The sequence below is a fragment of the Engystomops pustulosus genome, chromosome 3 (assembly GCF_040894005.1).
Source record: "Engystomops pustulosus chromosome 3, aEngPut4.maternal, whole genome shotgun sequence".
NCBI lineage: Eukaryota > Metazoa > Chordata > Amphibia > Anura > Leptodactylidae > Engystomops > Engystomops pustulosus.
Window position 1 is genome coordinate 95,829,826 of NC_092413.1, and position 15,883 is coordinate 95,845,708.

Here is a 15,883-nt window from a genome sequence, read left to right on the forward strand (position 1 = left end):
ATAATGAGACACTGTTACTTGGGTTGCAAAATTTTGGAAAATAATTTTGGGCAAACAATTTTGGCAAATAAGTGGAACTAAGGCAGTTTCACACTGCCATGGCCAGTAATTGACAATTACAGTCCAGCACTGCTGCTTAGCAGGGAATCCTTGTATAATATATCATTATGATGCCAGGAATCACATCCCTTTCACAGTTTGCCATGGATGAAATCAAATCTTTGGACTCATTCACAAGGTCGCAATGGGGATTGTAATCTGGTCAGCGACCAGATTACGATCCCCATAGATTTCTATGGCTCCAGGTCACAGCGCAGTGAGCACACAGCGCATAACCGCACCATGACCGTGTCAGGCAACTCTTCTGCCTTTGGAAGCAGGAGGGCCGACCAGCGTTCACCTCTCCTCCTCCTGCACTGTTCTCTGGGATCCGGTCTGGGCGAGCACACAGCCAAGGGAATACCCCCTTAGTTTTAATATACCGTAGTATACTTTGGTGTCTACTTTAGGACCCTTTATCCACTGCTCAGATTTTTGTAATGACAATAAGACTTCCACTGTATTTATAAATTTTAACTTTATTGGCAATGCCTACCTTGTTGAGGTGTGAGGGTTAATTGTTTTTCATATCCAGTTTCTGACTGCAAGAAAGGAACTAGTATTAGGAAATGTACATGCAGTGGGAGAATTACTTTGTAATTGCATTTACTTGTAAACAACTTGCACCCCCATTTATCATTGACACCCTTTATACATTTTAATGACTTTAACGTGGCTTTACAGCAAAGGGCATGGCTTAGATAAAAATGAGTGGTCTACTGTTCAAAATTCTGTTACAGATTAAGCCAACTAATAAAAGTGTAAAATGAGACTTTCAGAGCATATTGACTGCTTCCCCACCCCATAAAAGATCAGCAATGAAGAATACCCTCAGTTATCAACTTCTTTCAAAAGATGGTTCATGAATTGTTACCAATTATTATTTATTGTTCATTCAGTTTTTAATTACTATATATATTTCTTATAAGTGTTTATTTTATGGGTCGCATAAATATATTGGTTTGGGATTTTTACAGTTTGCTCCCCATTTCCTTTTGTGAACAACTAAATCAGTTAAACAGGATATAATAATCTACAATAAAATACAATGTTCTAAAATGCCATTTATTTATTTTAAAATAGTAAGCATATTACCAGAGCTGGTAGGTTCCACTTACAGAGTAATGCCCATGTATAAATTAAGACATTGTTCAGTGCTACTTGTTGAAGCTGTGCTGTACTTCATGCTAGAAGAAGTATGAAGAGTCACTCCTTATATAGGATGTTTTATTTTCGGTTTTATAAAGCATATGATTCCTTGCAGGGGCTTTACTACAGCGATAGCAGCTGCTATGGGGCACTCAGTGTCAGGAGGCCCTGGAATCCAACCTGACACACAAAAGAATGGAGGATGTGCACCATAATATACAAATTATGCTGCACATTCTACAGCATCTTCCACAGTACACAGTATGGAATCGGCAGCTCAGATTCAAATATCGTTCAGAGTGAGGGGACAGCAGAAATACAGGACAAGGGATCTCTCATATGTAATTCCAGCCATGTACTCACCCCCCCCCCCCCCCATGTGGTCAGTATATATATTCAGTGCATAAATGTGTGGGCATGAGTGTATAAATATGTGTGTAAGAGTGTATAAATGTTTGAATATACAAATATGTATATTTTCTGGGCGTAGGGGGGGGGGGAGCCCATTCAGAAGTCTGCTATGGGGCCCAGCCTCTCCTAGTTATGCCCCTGCTCCTGTGAGTTAACAAAACTGATCTGATGTACTTACTAGCGAGTCACATGAGCAGCCAAGACCTTTCACCCTGGCTCCATGGATAACAGAGCACTGGAAGGGTTCAAATAATTCCTTTGGTAAGGTAGGATCATAAACTGGATGCTTAAGTAAATGGTTAAGACTTCCATGAGTTCCATTATTAGGTGCTGGTTCTATGTCTAACAAATCTGCAAAACATGTAAACATGTAAGTAGTACAATTTTACAAGGCAATACACGAACGCCACTATATAATACAATGAAATGACTTACCACACATCAGATTATAGAGTTCTATGTTCTCAAATGGCTGCACTTCTAAGCCGTGCTTTAAATTGGGCCCATAACCAATGAAAAGAGCCTGCAGTGAAATTTAGAAGAAGAATATGAAAAATATTGGGGAGATTTATCATTAGGCAGGTATTTTACTACAGGTTTTTGGTGAGAATTAAGAACTCTGCACAGTTTCATAAATGTACTTTAATTTTGGCACATGATGTTTGGAATGGATTTAGGTATTTTATTTTTAAGTACAAAACAGTACAAAAAAAAAAAAAATCTCAAACAGAACAGGATTGGATCCATCCAAGCCAAATTGCCAACTTTCTGAAAAGCTGCATGTTATAAATTTGCCTGCTACTTTGGGATTCACACGAGAAATCTAAAGTAAAATGTCTGAAGCAGTGAACAGCGGTGTAGGTTAGCTTATCCCACAAAAATGTTATGGAAAGATCACAAATTTGTCAATTAAAAGACAGAAAACTGATATAACTGCAATGCTCCTCCATAAATGCTCTCCTTATCTGGACGGTTTCTACCTGTGCTCCCGAGTGCTAGGAAACAGGTGTCCATTATTAATTTATAACCACGTCTATTGTTACTGCACTCAGTCATATACCTAAGCAATCTGTCTCTGTTTTTCATGTGATATGCCAAAAACGTAAAACATTATTGCTTTTTTTATGGTTTTAACTGTGTAAATAGCCAATGTCAGTTTTACAATCTGACCAGTTGACTGTGGAAAAGCAATCAAGGGCATATAAAACAAATTATCTGGGTCAGTATACCAAAAAGTCACCAAGCACAACATGAACCCAATGCCCTTTGTTAATTAATACATACAATAGATAATTGTAGAAAAGGGCGTTGGGGGCACTGTTTAAATGCATCCAATACGTAGAAGCTATATACATAGTACACAAACATAGTCAAAGAGTTCCTATATATAGAATCAATTCTGATCTTCCCTTATTGATGTAGGTAAAATTGAGCAATATTACAGCTACATAAGAACTAGATGTCTTAGAGTATAGCACTAAGTGACTACCACGTAGCAGCTGTGTATCTAGTAATCAAAGGGTCTCATAGCAAAATTTGGAATGGTGCCCCCACTACAAAATGACAGTTTCAGTCACAAATTTCTAAAAGGCTAGATAGATACAGTGATGTCACAGTACAGAGATAATCAATGTACATAGCATAAATCATACACACAGTGCCGTCACAGTACAGGAACAATGTGCACAGTGCTGTCACAGTAGAGGAACAATGTATCTAGTGGTGTTACAGTACAAGGATAATCATTGTACTTATCCTAAATGATACACACAGTGATGTCACACTATGTAGCATACACACCGAGATAATAGATACAGCGATGTCAAGGTACAGAGATAATACACACAGTGATGTCACAATACTAGATGTGGTGTATTTTTATGAATCTCCTTGCCCTGGTTAAATTAAACATTTGGTAGCCACTTTTGATCATTTGGGTCAGTTTTGACCTTCCTATGTTTAGAGTAAAGATCGATCCTAACAGACTTAAAGGGGTGTTCCCATTTCAGTAAATAAATTTTATTGTTTGTATAATTAAAAAGTTATACATTTTTCCAATATACTTTCTGTATTAATGCCTCACAGTTTTCTAGATCTCTGCTTGCTGTCTTTACATAGAAAGCTTCATTGTTTACTTCCAGTGGACAGAAATCTGATCATGGTCACACAGATCTGATTACTCTCTGTGAAGGTAATGAGCCGGGAACCTGTGTGACCATGGTCAGATTTCTGTCCACTGGAAGTAAACATAGAAGCTTCTTAAAAAAATAAAAGCAAGCAGAGATATAGAAAACTGTGAGGAATTGATACACAAACTATATTGAAAAATTGTATAATTTTTCATTATACAAACAATATTAATTTGCCAAAATGACAATACCCCTTTAAATGTGCTTGAGCATCGCTCATCCTTTTGTGGTTTGTGTTCTTTAGTTCCTTTGCTATAGAAAACGGATTTAATAGCATAAGAATAAACTAAATTATTTCCACTGTTAGGAATCAATGACCCCAGACTTTGGTCACATTGGTCTTAAGGTGGCTTTAACTTTTTCCTCTCTCAGGGATTGGCTATTCCACAAAATTCCCATCTTTGCTACACTTTTAGCCATTTTCAAATGGTCAGTTTTTGGCTAAAGGGGTATTCTGGGAATATGAACGTCTGACACAAAAACCCATGATGCTATAAATAAATGAGTTCAACAATACTCAATGTCATTAGTCACAAAACGGAGCTTAAATAGTTTGATTTTATGATTTACAAAATTTATGGCCTCTCTAAAGTAGGTTGAGTTATCGCCAAGATGGCCGCCACTAAAAACTACAAGTCCCAAGATCCTTTACTTCTCAGTAACTCCTCCCTATAATATGCTCTACTCCCAGTGATGATGTAACAGACTGTGCTGCTCTGTTACCATAGTAATGATGTGTAACTGCCATCCCTGCACAACACTGGCCATACTGGATGCACTTCAACCAACCGACTACAGCCAAACGTATAGGTGATCACATGACCTGCCCAGGCAGGTGCAGGACATGTGATGTGGACATGTGACAAGCGGCCATCTTGTGTTCTGTGTCTGCTCCGCAATGGACTGCGCGGAGGAAATTAACGGACTGATTAAAGGGCCAGTAACATTTTAATTCTTCATTACAGTCTATGTCACCAGCATTTTCTGCTAAGGGAAGCAAAATTTTAAATAACAACTAATTACATATTAGCTTATATTTTGAGTACCCATTTGTGTATTAATTATGCTTATTCCTGGAATACCCCTTAAATGTTGGCTTTCAAATACTGATACAAAATTCTAAGGTGGAACCTACACAAAGAGAAGGTATAATGGAAAGATTTACATCTAGTTGGTTATTTGGACCCACTTCTAGTTTCTGTTTCAAAACACTGAACAAATACGGACCATGTGAAAGAGGCTTTACTTGCGACTTATTCTAGCAGTGTTTCTCTTTAACCCCTTAAAAGGGGTATTCTCTTCTGGGCATTCACATTCAATTTCATTAATCTGCCATTTATAAACATTTCTTCAATTAGATATTATTAAAAAAAACACTGTTTCTTATCAAAGTGATTCTGAGATTGTTTTTTCCCCACATGTTGTACTTCATTTTAATGGTAAATTTTGGCTGATAAGTTTTAGGTTTATTTACAAAAAAAAAAACAAAAAAGAAAAAAAAATGATGATGAATTTTTGTAAATTCAAAATATTGCGTTGGCAGATAGATTTACCACCTAAATAGTGAATAACATTTCCCATATGTCTACTTTCCATTTTCATATTTTTTGAAATGTCTGGATAATTTATGTCACACGGCTTACAAATCGAGTATTTCAGAATTGACTATTTTGGGGATAAATACCTTTTTGAATAAAATTTTACATACTTAACATCAAAACCCCCTATATAACCAACCCATTTTCAAATCAGCACCCCTCAAACTATCAAAAACAGCTTTTAGGAAGATTCTTAACCCTTTAAGATCTTCATAGTAATCAAATCAAAATGGAGGTGAAATTTAGAATGGTTAAATTTTGTCATTTATGCCTTTGTTTAGCCCTTAAATCTACACATATCCAAAAGATAAAAAAAGAAATCTATCTTACAATTTGTTCTGCAATTCCTCCCAAGTACAGAGACACCCCACATGTGGCCGTTAGTAGTTTTATGGGCGTACATAAAACTAGCGAAGTAGCGCCCTGCAGCTGCCAGGATTTTAGTTTTCCTATTGGCCCCTTTTGTAGCCTATTAAATTTTAGCTTTTTCGTTAATGGGGCCATGTGACATTTTTTTTTCAGGGGGTGAGATGCTTTTTTCATTGTTACCATTTTGGGGTTTTATCCCCTATTGTTGAAAATTTGGGAACTTTTTTTTGAAGACAGCAGTAGAAAAGCATCAATTCTGTGCTGGACTTTTTACTTTTTTTTTTGGTGTTCACAGTATAGCCTAATAATCATGTTATCAAAATTCTATGGTTCTATAGCATTACAGGGATACCATACATGAATATTTTTTCTTACGTTTTATTATATTTGTCAAATAAACCCCTAATGCGGAAAAAAATCTATCATTTTTGTATTGCCGTCTTCCAAGTGGCATAACATTTTTAATTTTTTGGCAATGGAGCTGGTTGATGGCTTGTTTTTTGTGGGATATGTTGTTCTTTGCAACAGCATCAATCTGGAGTACATATGTTTTTTTGATCACTTTTTATTACATTTTTTGTGCGATTGTATAGGTAAAAATCATAATTTTTGTTGGGTTTTTAACAGTTTTTATCATGCAGGTTCAATAATTATTTACTTTTATTCTATGGGTTGTTACAGATGCGGTGATACTATATATGTGGGGTTTGTGTTATGATTTAGACTTTTTTTCAGGGTTATATGTCTCTTTATATGTTATGGGGCTTATGGGCATTTTTATTGAATAACATTTTTATTGATTACTTTATTTTTTTATTGAATAACATTTTTTGCTATTTCCACCATGGGACATGAACATGATAATACTCTGCAATACTGATGTATTGCAGGGTATTAGCAGTGTCAGCCTATGCACAGAGCGCTAAGGGGTTGAGGGAGAAACCTGGGTGCACCTCAATTTTAGGTGACTGTTGCCACCTAAAAGACAATATTGCTTTGCTACTCCCAACTTGATGTAGCCAAACTCTTTATAAATCATCTTATAGATTTGATTACCTGCATATTTGTGAACCGGTTGTCAGAGCCATGAAAGCCTCCATTGCATACTTTTACCTCTTCAGGTGACCTACAATCAGAGGAGACACTAAATGTGAGGATCATTACAAAAATATGTTTTTAGAAAATCAGAGACGTAGCTACCAAGGGGCGCAGAGAGGGATGTGTCTTTAGGCCATGGGTCACTAAGCACATATGCTCTAGTCTCTATGGTAATAAATGGGTGCTGGCTCCTGACACACATGCATTACTATTGACCTTCCAGGAACTGTGACGACCTCTAAATGTACTTTTTGGTCATCACAGTATAAATAGGGAGAGACTGAGCTCATTTATAAGGCATGTATAAGTTTAATGTCTGTATGTCTTTTTTGAAACACTTTTCCTACTTTAAGCAAAACACATCACTAATACACCGATCCTACATTTGACTATTGCACAGTACTACCATTCCTACTATGTATAAATGAACACAGCACACTACTACAACTCCTATCTTGTGTATATGGGCACAACACAGTACTACTACTTCTATCTTGTATATATGGGCACAGCACAGTACTACTACTCCTATCCTGTATATATGGGCACAGCACACTACTACAACTCCTATCTTGTGTATATGGGCACAACACAGTACTACTACTTCTATCTTGTATATATGGGCACAGCACAGTACTACTACTCCTATCCTGTATATATGGGCACAGCACACTACTACAACTCCTATCTTGTGTATATGGGCACAGCACATTATTACCACTCCTATCCTGTATATATGGGCACAGCACAGTTCTAATAATAACAGAGTTAGGTTGAAGGATATAATTTGAAGAAATTTTCTTTTCATATCTCATAACTGTCTGACCTCTTGTGTGGTGGATAAGAATTCTTCATGACCCAGATGGCATGATTATCAGATGGAAGACACAGGGAATGTGGATGAACACACGGATGGTACCTCTAAGTCCCTATTCTCTATAATTTTGCTATTAATAAGATGCACTGAGCACTAGGTGGAAACCAGTATCCACCATGAAATGGTCACTGTATGTGGTAATATTGGTTTACCTGTGTTGGGGGACCACTCTGAGTTTTGCCCCCCATATGCAGAACCCATAGCTAAGCCTCAGCATGGTATAAACAAAAAGCCATTAGACACCAGTCAGCAGAATGAAATATGGGCAAACTCTTGTAAATCAGGGTGAAAAGCTGGCCATCACTGGGTGGGGGAATATGTCTCAGGTACAGGAGGAGGATGAAGCAGGAATGTGAGTTGACTGAAGGTGTGGAGGTACCCGACAATGGTGCTGTACTAGAACTGTGGGCAGTGGGAGGTGTGAGAGGCAGAAGCACCACTCCACTCAGTCAGCAGCCACTGAAGCCTCTTCCTGTACCCAACCACCACCTTTATTGGTACCTGGGAAGATTAACATGTACAGGCGGTCCCCTACTTAAGGACACCCAACTTATAGACGACCCCTAGTTAAAGACAGACCTCTCGTAAAGCTCTCTGGAAGCTTTACTTTACTTCCAGGCTGCAATGATCAGCTGTAAGGGGTCTGTAATGAAGTTTTTTTGATAATCCTTGTTCCCATGACAGCACAAAACTTTGAAAATCCAATCCTCACTGTTGCAATTTTTTTTTTGCCTGGAGCTACAATTATAAAATATACTGTTTCGACTTGCATAAATATTCAAATTAAGAACAGATCAAAAGAACCTATCTTGTACCTAACGCAGGACTGCCAGTACTCTAGTGGTCCCGGAAGCTATAAGTTTGGGGTTTTCAATCAATAGTTCAATTACTAGTGATAATGGGGAAGAGAATTTTCTCTAAATTGTTAATAAAGTTCTCCAAACCCTTATCCGGGTTTCCTCCACTTATCATCTTACTATAGGAGTTGTCACTAAATTCTGCCACAGGTCCCATCTATGTGTACATGACACTTTCAGGTGTGGATTAGCAATTTCTACCCTTCATGAGTAATGAGAAAATGGGTAAATAAGTAGGAACTACAGCTACAAATAGGAAGATTGACCACTTCAAAACATTCAATTTGTAACATTAATTCTTAGCTCACTGGTGGAAACTCAGTAGCATATTTTCATATTTTGAGTGGGGAACATTATTTTCAGATACAATTTAGCACTTACTTTACAACTTGCCATTTTGGATCACTGTAAAAATGAAGTGATTCTATTCTATCATTTTTGGCAAAATGGAAACGTTTTGGTAAGTGTTGCTTCAGAAATGGCTTGAAATGCTGATCAGGTTTTCGACACTAAGGAAAAGATGCAAAAACAACAGCATACAAACAACAGCATACAAATTAACTCCTTGGGCTCCTTAGGATTTAGCATTTTGGGTTTTTTATTCCCCTCCTTCCACAAGCTTTTGATATTTCAAGGTACAGAGCCATATCAGGGCTTGTCATCTGCATCACAAAATGTACATTTTGATCAACTTTATGAAATTATTACCATAAATACTCAAGGATAAGCCTAGTTTGTCAGCACAAAAAAATGTGCTGAAAACCCAAACGAGTAAAAAATATACAGGTTTTACCAGATTTTTGTGGTAAAATTAGGGGCCTCATCTTATACTTGGGTTGGCTTATACTCGAGTATATATACGGTAATGGGAGGCAAAATGACTAAACGCTGTTACAGGAAATAATCTTTTTTATATTTTGATCAGACATTTTGGGAAGTGTGATTGCCTAACATGTTTATTTATTTTTATGTGTTCTAGGGAAAGGGGAGTGATGAGATTTTTTTATATGATTTTTATCATATTGTAAAACTAAAAATCTTTATTTACCTTTAGCAAGCTCACTTCTGACACTTCAACCAATCATCACCCTCCGATGACATCCCACAGGACATCGATCGGCACTTAAAGATTAGGGTTAACGTGTGGTTTAAGATATTGCGCTGGTTAATACATCATGTCATGTTTATATGACAAATCACAGAACCACTAGTGTAATGCAGTTTGAAAGATATATTTTTTCTAATCTGATACCATGGCTCCAGCTGCTATAGAACCAAAAATATAGGCTTCTAAAGTGACACTCTCCATCCAGCCTTTGAGACTTATATCTGACAAAAAAGAAATGACAGTTTTCTGCTCATTTCCCAATGACTTTGGAAGAGATTTATATTTACAAGTAAATAGGTAAGGTTTCACATAAAACAGGCAGCTATGGAGGATATATCATACCCTTTCTGAGGGTTAAGTGGGGTAAAAGGTTTTCTTTTAAATGAGTCTTAATATCTATATCCTCCTTAACCTCTTCATGCAAATGGACTGTATAGTATGTTGTGGTGAGGGCTGCTTTAGCTTAACAGAATGTATTAAACCAGGGGTCAGAAACCTTTTTGGCTGAGAGAGCCACAAGCGCCACATAACGTATTGTAAAATATAATTCTGCGAGAGCCGTACAATATGTTTAAAGGGACACAGATAGAACAATTGCTCCAGCATTAGTACAGCAGAAAGGAACACTCCTTGCTGTACTAAGCCACCACTGGACCAAAACAATAGTAATTCCATTTAAAATAAAATATAGATACTTTACATTCGAGTATGCAATGTATGACATCTTGTCCAGCATTCTGGCTTCTTTTTAATGTGCATGACTGGATCTGGCTTCTTCCTACTTGATGATGATGAGAGATGCAGCTTTCAGGCATGCGCAGAAGAAGGAAGAGGCCAGAGTGCTGGGCGAGTTGTCCTGCATGGCAAGCTCCAATGTAAATGATCTATTTTTTATTTTACAGGGAATTACGATTGTTTTGGTCCAGTGGGGGTTTAGTTCAGCTGGGAGGAACTCTCCTTGCAGTACTAATATCTGCTGGAGCCATTGTTCTATCTGTGTCCCTTTTAAAGGGTTGGTCTTAAATAAGGAAACTGGTAGCTTCAATTTACTACAGCCAATGATAAGCAAGAACAGGAGCTGCAGAACCTGCAGAAAGCATGCGCCAACCGCTGCAGAACCCCCCCAATACACGCGCAAGCTGCTGCAGACCTTCTCTCGAGTATGAAGCTCTCTCTTCTGTATGAATCTCCCACGCTGTTGACATCCAGCACCAGGATTGGCTGCAAGCAGAGGAGGCTGCTACAAGGAGGGAGGTGCCCTGAATTAAGCCCACGTACCCCTGCGCTGCCGATTACATTCAGGGGCATAACAACAGCCGAGGGAACAACAGGGGCCAGGGACACAAGCCAAATACAGGCCCCTGTTCTTGACAGGCAATGTAGCTGCTATGGCTCTAGTTATGCCCCTGGATAGGAGCCCTGGCTGTGAGCCAGATGCGGCCATCAAAAGAGCCACATCTGGCTCGCGAGCCATAGGTTCCCGACCCCTGTATTATACCATTGTGGTGTTTGCATGGGCACAGAAGCAGAGCCTGTGGGTTAAAAGCAGAAGCCTGGTATGTTTCATATGCCAGGCACATGCCACAAAGGATGCTGTCAGGAAATATGCAATTGGACCAATCAACTCTTTTTCCAATGATCGTTGATAACATACAGTACAACCATCATTCAACCATCTGTAGGTTTATTTTTCCAACATGTACTGTATAAATAACATTTAATGTGTAGTAATATGTGTATGTTATATCTGTTAAAAATAAAAATATTATTCTAATCTACACAATAATACAAAAGGTATACTATACAGTTGAAGAAATATTTACTTACCGATAGGTTTTTGGCAAGCCCCGCATAGTCAACTGAAAAAGAAATTCTGTGAGGTTATAAAAAGTCAAATGGAGGCATACAAGTGTACAGTATTCAATATTATACTGCAAGTAAACTACACACTAAATATTCTGTCTTTTCTGTATTGACAAAAAAAATTGATTTACCATACAGTCACTGCTATATATAGAAGTCCGTCCCCGGGTTACATACAAGATAGGGACTCTATGTCAAAATAAATATATATATAAAAAAAAATTATATAAAATATAAAGGAGTACAACAATACTCAACGTCATTAGTAACAAAACGGAGCTTAAATAGATTTTATGATTTACAGAATGTACGGCCTCTCTAAAGTAGGTGGAGTTATCATGCCACTGGCCGCCACTGGAAACTACAAGTTCCATGATCCTTTAGTTCTCAGTAACTCCTCCTCCCTCCTCCTCCCAGTGATGATGTAACAGATTGTCCTGCTCTGTTACCAATGTAACTGCCATCCCTGCACATCACCACAACCACCGCCATACTGGATCGAGTAGTGGTGATCACATGACCTGCCCAGGCAGGTGCAGGACATGTGATGTGGACATGTGACTAGTGGCCATCTTCTGTCCTGTGTCTGCTCTGGAACGGACCGCGCAGAGGAAATTAACGGACTGATGAAAGGGCCAGTAGCATTTTAATTCTTCATTACAGTGTACGTCATCAGCATTTTCTGCTAAGGGGAAGGAAAATTTTGAACAACAACTAATTACACATTAGCTTATATTTTGAGTACCCATTTGTATATGAATTATGCTTATTCCTGGAATACCCCTTTAAATTACAGGTTATTACACTTCGGGGTTCTTTTTCCACCAGCATTGTGGATTTTTCTTTAATGTTCTCAATAAAAGAAGCAAAAAACAACACAAGTGTGTGTATTTTTTAATTTTAGATATTTACTTATTTACTTTATTAATGTATATATGACACTTTCTAGTTGTCCCGTGCACCAGACAGAATGGCGTACTTCCCATTAAACAGATTCCTGAACAAAAATAAATAAGTAGATTACTTTTCCAAGTTGTGCACTAAAATGGGCATGGCTTCTAAATAGTGCAGAGATAGGCCGTTTTATCAACTAAAAGAACGACAAAGCTCCCTTTTAGGGTGTTCCAAAGGGTTCATTTATATTTTTATGTGAAAATACAGTCAGGAATTTAACTTGTACATTAATGTACTGACTGTATTGCAAAAATATCTAGCCAATTAAACACAAACTCAGAATTACAGGTCATCACTATCTTTTTAAACCCCTGCTGACGAGTTTATCAATACGGCAAACAGCATGTAAGAAAAAAAAACGGAGAAGAACATACAAGAGAAATACTCATCTGGTAACTGCACTGGTCTGACACGTGCTGCTGGTCCATATACCACCATGTAGTCATTGGAGGAGTTTATGTAAGATGTTAGATAAGCAATATTTTCACACCGTGCTTCCTCCATGCCTGATGAATGCAGAGAATGTACAGTTTTATAAGTAAAGTCAATAACCGCATTTAAATAACCCAACATAATCTGAGAGAACAATTAAATTCCTGTTATAAACCATTTATCTGATAATTCTGGTTCAGACCTGAACAGTCACGAGTGAAGGGGGTTGCCTGGGCTAATAAAATTGACAACATTTCCATAGAATAGGTTAATATCAGGTTGATGGTCCATACCCCACACATCAAAATTGGTAAATATCTCCTGTAAAGTTCTGGATAAGCAGTCTGGCGCCCACTGTGAACTTGGGGGAAAGTATCACTGGGATTGCAGCGCGCGGGCATTGCTCTGTACATGATGCAGTGTCCACAAGACCAATAACAAAGAGCCCTGTGTCCTGTAATCTATCTATCATGTCATCTTACATGTGACTGACATGTATGACAGGTACAACAATGAGAACACACGTCCAAATATCTTATGTATGTATTTTGTACATGTCACTTCATATATGTGTAAGCATATTTGATACAAATCTGTGCGTTTGTGTAAATATACTGGGGCAGATTTACTAAGGGAAATGCGCCAGTTTTCTGTCTGACTTTGCATGTTCTATTAGGTGCAAACTGTTGGCACAGGTATTTAAGAAGTGTCTGCGCCACATTAGTGTTGTACGCTACCGTTTTGTGGCATGGCTGCACTACTCTTCAACACAACACAAATTTCTGTACTAAACGGTGCGCCAAATTTATAATGCAAAGTCTGACAGAAATGTGTTGCACCCCCATGTTAAAGGTGCACCAAAAAAAAGTGGTGCCCTACGTCAAGGGAGTGAAGGGGCACTAGATTCATGAAGAACGTGCACCAAAAATCCTGTACCCGGTCCCCCTTCTGCACACTACACAGGCAACTGCACATAGTACAGACTGTACTGTTTTTAGTAGATGTGCCACACTGACACGAGCAACACATGCTACCCTCCTCCACAAGAAATTCGTCAGAACTAGGTTAAAAAAAAAATATATATATAGAAAAAATGAGAGCCATTAGCTGACAAGGATAGCCTGCCTGCCTATGTTTACTATAGCATCACTATCAGTTATATGGTTACAGAGTAAAGGGAATACAATTTAGACTGCTTTTACGCATTCCAGTTGAATTGTGTTAAACTCAGGTCAAGTGGAATGGTGAGGGGCTTTGTGTGATCACATACGTGATTCAGCTAAAACATGTGATCCATAAGGGTGCGGTCACACATACCACTAGTAATGTATTTACAAGCGCAGCACTAGCATACGGGGACAAGCCTGGGGACAATAACATATACGTTTCTATAGTGTCATAGTGTATAGTGTTTCTATATGCCAAGAGGAGTATTTTTACTTTGCCATGAAAAAGTTAATGCGACCTCTGCAGCCACTACACTAAGAGCAGCTGTTCAGTTCATGTTCCATTCTATCTGAGAACAAAATGATCCGTAGGGGTGCAGGGTTTTGGATCCTCACTAATCTCATAATGGAGGATCCATTCCTATTCTTCGCCTGAAATCCTCTTTAAGGTATATAAATAGACATACTTTATATTTGGTCAACAGTCACTTCTCCCAACTCCTTCATGCATATGAAAGTTTGCTGAGCATGCCTGGTTTTTTTAATGGGAGAAGCAGTCTAAGCCATTGTTGGACTAATCTTAGAAATGTAATACTACTATATTGGGTACTTAGACTTCATCAAGTACAATTGCAGATATGTTCAGGTTGAAGATCTGGAGCCTGACAAACTATAAAAAGGGTTGCACATTACAAATCAGAATTGTGAGTGCAGCCCTCAAGTACACTATAAGACAGTCTGTCCCAAGTAAGACTAAATGCACACTAATGTGTGCTTTCAAACAGCCTGTTGGAGAAGGGAGAGATGAGCACTAGACCTAACATTGCATTCTGAAAAATTAAGAATTACAGTTTTCTTGACATTTTCTTACCATGGTCAGACAGTAGCAAAATATCAACACATTTGTCTAAATTCATTTGTTTAAGTCCATCCATCAGCAATCCTACAAGTTGATCTACTTTCATTAAGGCTGTTATCACCTGTATAGACATGCAAAATAAAAAAAAAAAGAAAGAATAGTAGCAAGAATGGCATGAAATGTACATTACAACACAATTACAAGTTTCTGTAGTAGAACATATGGTAATACATTGCTTTATGAAAATATGGTGGAATGTTTGTCCAAGTTAAATCAAATCAAGAGACAAGGGGGAACTGTCTCTGTCTGGAGAATACAGCAGCAGAGGAGACGTGTTCATTTACTAAGAGAACTGTCAATCTGTGGAATAGCCTGCCTCAGGCGCTAGTCACAGTAGGGAAGGCTGAGAGATTCAAAAAGGGTCTAGATGCCTTATTACATCTAAATACCATTGAAGGTTATGTTATGTAGGATTGTTTCCCCTAAATCACTTCCTCGTCAAATCCCTTCCTAGGTTTAGCTTGATAGATATGTGTTTTTTCAACCGTAAAAACTATGATACTATGAACATGAAATACTAAACAAGCAACAGGAATATTTCCAAGGCATACTGGAATTTAATTATTGATCTTTTTTCCTATGAACTGCAGTTCATACTCTGGCCACTAATCAGAATAGTATACTGTCCCTGGTTATTCTTTGCAGTAGTTCATGAGGCTGAAGCCACCACACCAAAGTGGGGGACAGGAGGCGCACACCAATCTCACTTTAGCAGCAAGATTTGGAGATAAAATTATTTAAAGGTTTTCACAACTCGTGCTTATGTTTGGGGAACACAAATCCCCTTTTTCAAG

At 38.1% G+C, this 15,883-nt stretch overlaps 1 protein-coding gene across 1 annotated transcript in view; it reads right to left on the reverse strand.

The window, feature by feature from the left end:
• ENPP1 (ectonucleotide pyrophosphatase/phosphodiesterase 1) overlaps window positions 1–15,883 on the reverse strand; it is a 67,796-nt gene that overhangs the window by 15,793 nt on the left and 36,120 nt on the right. Inside the window, exons 12-19 of the mRNA XM_072141517.1 lie at window positions 15,042–15,150; window positions 12,947–13,078; window positions 11,583–11,614; window positions 9,029–9,156; window positions 6,872–6,941; window positions 2,095–2,182; window positions 1,838–2,010; window positions 596–641 (exon numbers count right to left, since the gene is read on the reverse strand). Coding sequence (XP_071997618.1) covers window positions 596–641; window positions 1,838–2,010; window positions 2,095–2,182; window positions 6,872–6,941; window positions 9,029–9,156; window positions 11,583–11,614; window positions 12,947–13,078; window positions 15,042–15,150 — 778 coding nt within the window. The remainder of the gene's footprint in view (window positions 1–595; window positions 642–1,837; window positions 2,011–2,094; window positions 2,183–6,871; window positions 6,942–9,028; window positions 9,157–11,582; window positions 11,615–12,946; window positions 13,079–15,041; window positions 15,151–15,883) is intronic.